Source organism: Vicia villosa, linkage group LG1 (assembly GCF_029867415.1).
Source record: "Vicia villosa cultivar HV-30 ecotype Madison, WI linkage group LG1, Vvil1.0, whole genome shotgun sequence".
NCBI classification, from domain to species: domain Eukaryota; kingdom Viridiplantae; phylum Streptophyta; class Magnoliopsida; order Fabales; family Fabaceae; genus Vicia; species Vicia villosa.
Window position 1 is genome coordinate 148,558,507 of NC_081180.1, and position 5,318 is coordinate 148,563,824.

The 5,318-nt window shown below is 40.0% G+C and overlaps 1 protein-coding gene across 1 annotated transcript; it reads right to left on the reverse strand.

Annotated features, from left to right (window-relative positions):
• Nucleotides 1-1,602: 1,602 nt before the first annotated feature.
• On the reverse strand, nucleotides 1,603-2,259 carry LOC131657038 (uncharacterized). The gene has a single exon (XM_058926553.1). It carries the CDS (start codon nucleotides 2,257-2,259, stop codon nucleotides 1,603-1,605), a length of 657 nt encoding a protein of 218 aa, XP_058782536.1.
• Between the last annotated feature and the right edge of the window lie 3,059 nt (nucleotides 2,260-5,318).

Consider the following 5,318-nt stretch of genomic DNA (forward strand, 5'->3'; position numbering starts at 1 on the left):
GTTTATCTTATCCACTTGATTTACTTCACTCATGAACTAACTCTGGTCAACCTCTATGTTTTCCACCACACTGTCTTCTTTCCATATGGACACCCTCTCATGCATGGTTTAGGGCACTGCTATAATCCCATGGATCCATTCTCTTCCTTGGAGCAAGTTGTAATTGGCTTTCGCTGGTATTACCATGAACATTGTTGGTCTAGTGATTGAACCAACAGTCAAATCTACATGGATAACCCCCAGGGTCTGTCCTATTTTTCCTTCATAGTTTGACAGAACCATGTTGTGGGGCTTCACATCTGTGTCGAACATGCCCAGCTTTTTCAGCATAAATTGTGGCATGAGGTTCACTGCGGCACCTCCATCTACCAGCACTTTATTGATTCCAAACTATTCGACTTTCACCCTTATGTAAAAGGGTTTGATATGACTCTGCATCCCCTGTATGGTCTCTCGAGTTGGGCATTTTGCTCTTCGATAGCGCTGTTACTAAGCACATTGTAACATACAGGTTTGTGCTTCGCCATCTCTGCTGCTTCAGCCTCGTCATCGTCTTAAATTTAAGTTTCCTGATTATACTCGTATGGTAGAACGAAATCATCTGTGAGCATCTCTTCCTCTTTACTTTGTTCCTTCTGAATCTTCTGATTCTCTTTCTGGTTTTCATGAGGAAATAATTTCCTTCCCACTAGAGGTTTTGTAGAGTTCATCAAGTTTAAGGGAGCTTTCGTGTTGCTAGATTCTCCAACTTCCAACGAAATTGTCTCTCTCTACTTTTCTTAGCCTCTGGTGCCTCCTCCACTGGGATCTTGACATAGTGTAGTTCCATAACCTGATAGCCTCCCTTTCAGTTGCTTGGAATTGCCTCCTGTATGCCCAAGACGTTCTTCCTCCTTTGTCGAAATTTCTCCATTTGCCCTTATTTGACCCTGCCTGAGTCCACCTGTCCTCTGGGATCTGTGCTGCAAATTTGAAGGTAACTTTCCTAGCCTTTGGGTGGGGGTTGTCTTGTCTTTTTGGGACTCCCCTTCTATCAAATATGCACAGATATGGGTTGCCTCTACGTGAATCCCACCTTTGATTCGACGGGATCCTTTCGAAAGCATCAGCCAACTTCCTGTGGTAGACTGCCCCACATTTGGGACACATCAAGCATTCTGTATCATCCTTGTGGCAACGTGCCAAAAAGCCTAACAATCTTTCGTCTGGTTTGGGATATAATGCTAGCAATTTACTTTCTCTTTTCCAACTCCTCTCAGTTCTGGTGTGCTTCCACCTTTCGTGGTTGTGTGCCACCCTTGGGTTCACCTGTATGCTACACCTTGGACAGAGCAGCATATCAGAGCTTTTCTTCTGACACCTTCAAAGGTATTCCTTCAGAGTCTCGTCAGCTTTAGGATATCGAGGCTGCATTCCTTCTTTCTTCAAGCAGCTTTCGACTTCCTCCATTTCTGGAGTGGAATGGCCTAAATTGACCATGTTGATGCCTAAGTTGGCGCCCTCAGCAATTGAAATTTCCTCAAATTTCTTCCTTAGGCCTTCAGCAGCCATAGTTGTCTCCCCTTCAATACCTTTATTAGTCTTTGGTTCGACGTTAGCAACCTATTTACCCTTGACAGCTGTTCCAAAGGTAACATAATATTCTAGGCTAACATAATATTTCGACTCAACTTCAACCATATCGACCATGTTGACGTCGATAGGCTTAGCATAATTAGTGTCAGCAATGTTAAGGGGATCAGCATCCACTTTCATCTTGTTCTTCCCCTTGTCTGCAGACCTCAAACGGCCTTCTTTGATTGCATTTTGAATAAGATCCCTGAAAAGAAAACATTGTGAGGTTCGGTGGCCCAGAAAATTATGGTATTTACAGTAACCTCTTTTCTTCCGTTGTTCCAACGGAGGAACTTTAGTATTTGGAGGTATCACCATTTGACCATCTTTCACAAGTAAATCAAATATTTCATCACATTTAGTCACATCAAATGTGTAGGTTTTCTTAGGAAACTTATCATTCTTTTCATTTTCGGCATGGTTTTTTCCGTTTGATGGTATAAGCAATTTACAGAAGGCTGTGTCTTTTAATTCAGCCAAGTCTACTTCGAAATCTTCGAAACTATATTGGTCTTCAAAAAATGCAGGCTCTCCTTCGTCGGCTTCGACGTAGGCAACCCTTTCTTTTTTATAATTTTTATTTGCTCTAGCCTTCTCAGCTTTTAAGCGTTCGACCTGGTGAACCCTATCGGCCAACTGAGCCATGTCTCACAAATATTGAGTATCTAGCTTTTTCCTGATAGAATAATCTAGACCCCAGCGGCCATTTCGACTAGTTCATGTTCAAGCACCACTATGAAACACCTAGCTTTTAGCAGACGGAACCTATTCAAATAATCATCTATAGGTTCAATAAACTTCCTTTTGATACTAGCCAATTCCTTAAGACAAAACCTGGATTTTGGATACCCTGTCCTACGTTATTCATCCCAGATCATGAATATTGTATTGGCGAAACAATGGACAAATTGGGCTGGGTGAATGTAGTATTGTTTAGTCCAGACATAAAGGACGCTGGCATCCCATATGGTTGATCCCTTCAAGGCCTAAAACCTTCGAATCCCATTGATCTAGGGGTGTACACATGCCCCTGATTTGTAAAATTTGCCGAGAACAAAGCAGCCTGTGTATTTTGTGGAGTATCTGTTGTACTCACAAAGGGAGGCGCTGTAGTCGAACTAACTGTTGGTAGCGTCCCTGTGGACGCTGGCATAGATATGTTAGTAGCCACAGATCCTGTAGATGTAGGTATGGCTTGAGATTTAGACATCGGAGTGGAAGAAGTGGCCACGATCGTGCCTGATCCTTGTGGAGGAATCTGTCCACCAGGATTGTTGGTCGAATTGACCATCTTTCTATTATACTTTCTCTTGGGTATTGGTCGGTTATCGTTGGTTGTCTTCCCACTTCTAAGGTTCATACAACAATGATGAAGACGAATTTACGCACTAAAACCAGATAAACCTTGACTCAAAAGATTGAAAAACAATGATACTAACTTACTCTTTGGCACCGTCCCCCTGGGCGTGCCAATTTGTTCACCAATGATTTCTGACAAACAACCGCTAGTCCTCCAAAGGTATATACTTTGGTAACTTACAGGATCGACTAGATTGATCCTAGGACATGTGTCTCGAGAGTTCGTATCTTTGTGATTTGATTCATGATTGATGATGTTTCTAGATTATGAATATTATCAAAATCTTTTGACTAACTTCAACTTTCAAGAATCTATTAACAATAACTCTAAGTGCAACTTAAACATTAAAGAAATAAATGACGAAATCGTAAGTAAATTGCATGTAAAAGACTTTAACTTAAATTGCAGTAAGTAAATGACAAATGAATAAACTTGTAAATGTAAAGAAAGTAAAATAATGACTTTCGACGTAAATTTAACTTATATTGAATAAGTGAAATAAAGAGTAAATGTGGTGTTCTTCATACATACATTATTTCAGCAAATTCTCTTTTCTCTAATGCTGGTACTTCGAGTAACTTTGTGAATTTCTGTATATTAATTCGAACAAACTTAATCCAAACATTAAGACTTCTATTTATACTAGTTCGATCCTAACAGTCTCTACGTAGATTGCTGCCACGTCCAATATTTCAAACGTCGCTTCGCTTTAGATGCATCCATGTGTTCGCCATGCAAAACCGTTCCGTTTGAATTTCAAACTTTCCCGCTTAACGTTTCGACTCTGCTGACGCCGGTGTCGAAGGATAATTGGCTAAAACTATAAAATCTCTTCAATCACATCCTTCGATAAAACAAATCTTTCCCTTCAAGGACAAGACTTAAAATAGCTTCATAAAAGTCATTTCTTCTTCATAACATAACACTTTTAAATTAATATGTTCCTTTGGTCGAAATCTCTAGCTTTTTTTTTTGATAAGCAATATATAATATATTAATAATAATGTTGAGTACAAAGTGTACTCGGTCCGGAACAAAAAATACGATCAACAAACTTATACAACATTGATAGAAATTAAGGGAGCTTGATACCATTTATAAAAATGCAAAAACCTCCCCTCTCTCGAGCCAATCGCTTGCCAAATCCACGACGCCACTTTGATACTAGTGGTGATTTCGTCTAATGAGCACAAACCTTCGTTGAATATAATTTTGTTTCTCATATTCCACACTGTCCATACCGTTGCCAACCAAATTAAACACACCTTCTTCTTTTTTACCCTCCCTTTAAGTGCTAGAAAGAATTGTTCCAAGTGGTTAATCCCATCCAAAATCAAATTATTCTGTAAACCAAGCCAATCCAACACAAGTCTCCACACTTTTACGGAGACACAACAATTGAATAACAAGTGATTAAGATCTTCTGTTTCCTCCATACAAAAAACACACAATTTGTCTTGATCATTGTGTATAATTCCTCTCTTAACCAATTGATCTTTGGATGGAAGTCTATTGAGTAAAAATCTCCACCCAAACACCTTGATTTTCGAGGGAACATGAGATTTCCAGAAGGTCTTCAAGAAATATAATACCTTCGTGTCTACCGCAGCCTCTAAACCTCGATCCCGAATAATAGAGTAGCAATTTTTTACCGTAAAAATTCCATCCCCATTGCGCCACCAACAAGCTGAGTCGACGCTGCCCGGAGAAGGAGAAATGGTTGCCAGTAGCTCCAATAATTCAAGTACTTCAATTACTGCTTCAGGACTGTCCAACAGAGAATCTCCTGCCACATGAAGGTCCCAGCGCCATATACCATCCAGCCAGTAGCCCATATCAGCAACTTTCCCTCTTTGCTTGCGCGATAAGCCAAAAACCAAAGGGAACAAAGTCTTCAATTGATCCCCCCCGAGCCACCTGCTGTACCAGAACAAAATAAGGTTACAACAACCTAACTTGAAACTCACATTACCTGCAAAATAATCAAACGTGTAAGTTTTGGACGAGCTGGCCGTAATCATGTCCTTCCACCATACCGAATCTTTCCTTCTCAGTTTAATATCTGAACCCAGTAAAATAGCTTGAATTAAATCACCGTATCTTGATTCTAGAATTTTTCTCCATAATGAACCATGCTCCATCAGTATCCGCCACTTCCACTTACAAAGCAGAGCCTTGTTGAAATAACCGATATGCTTAACACCCAAACCACCTTCCTCTTTAGGTTTGCAAATATTACACCAACTCACCCACACTATGCTTCTTTTCTCAATGTTACCACTGTTAGAACAAGATTTGTTCTGATCAATATTCTATGTTTTGATGATAACAATGTGTAAAGAGT

Coding starts and splice junctions, on each gene's coding strand:
- LOC131657038 (XM_058926553.1), bottom strand. CDS start 2,259: ATGGCTCAGTTGGCCGATAGGGTTCACCAGGTCGAACGCTTAAAAGCT.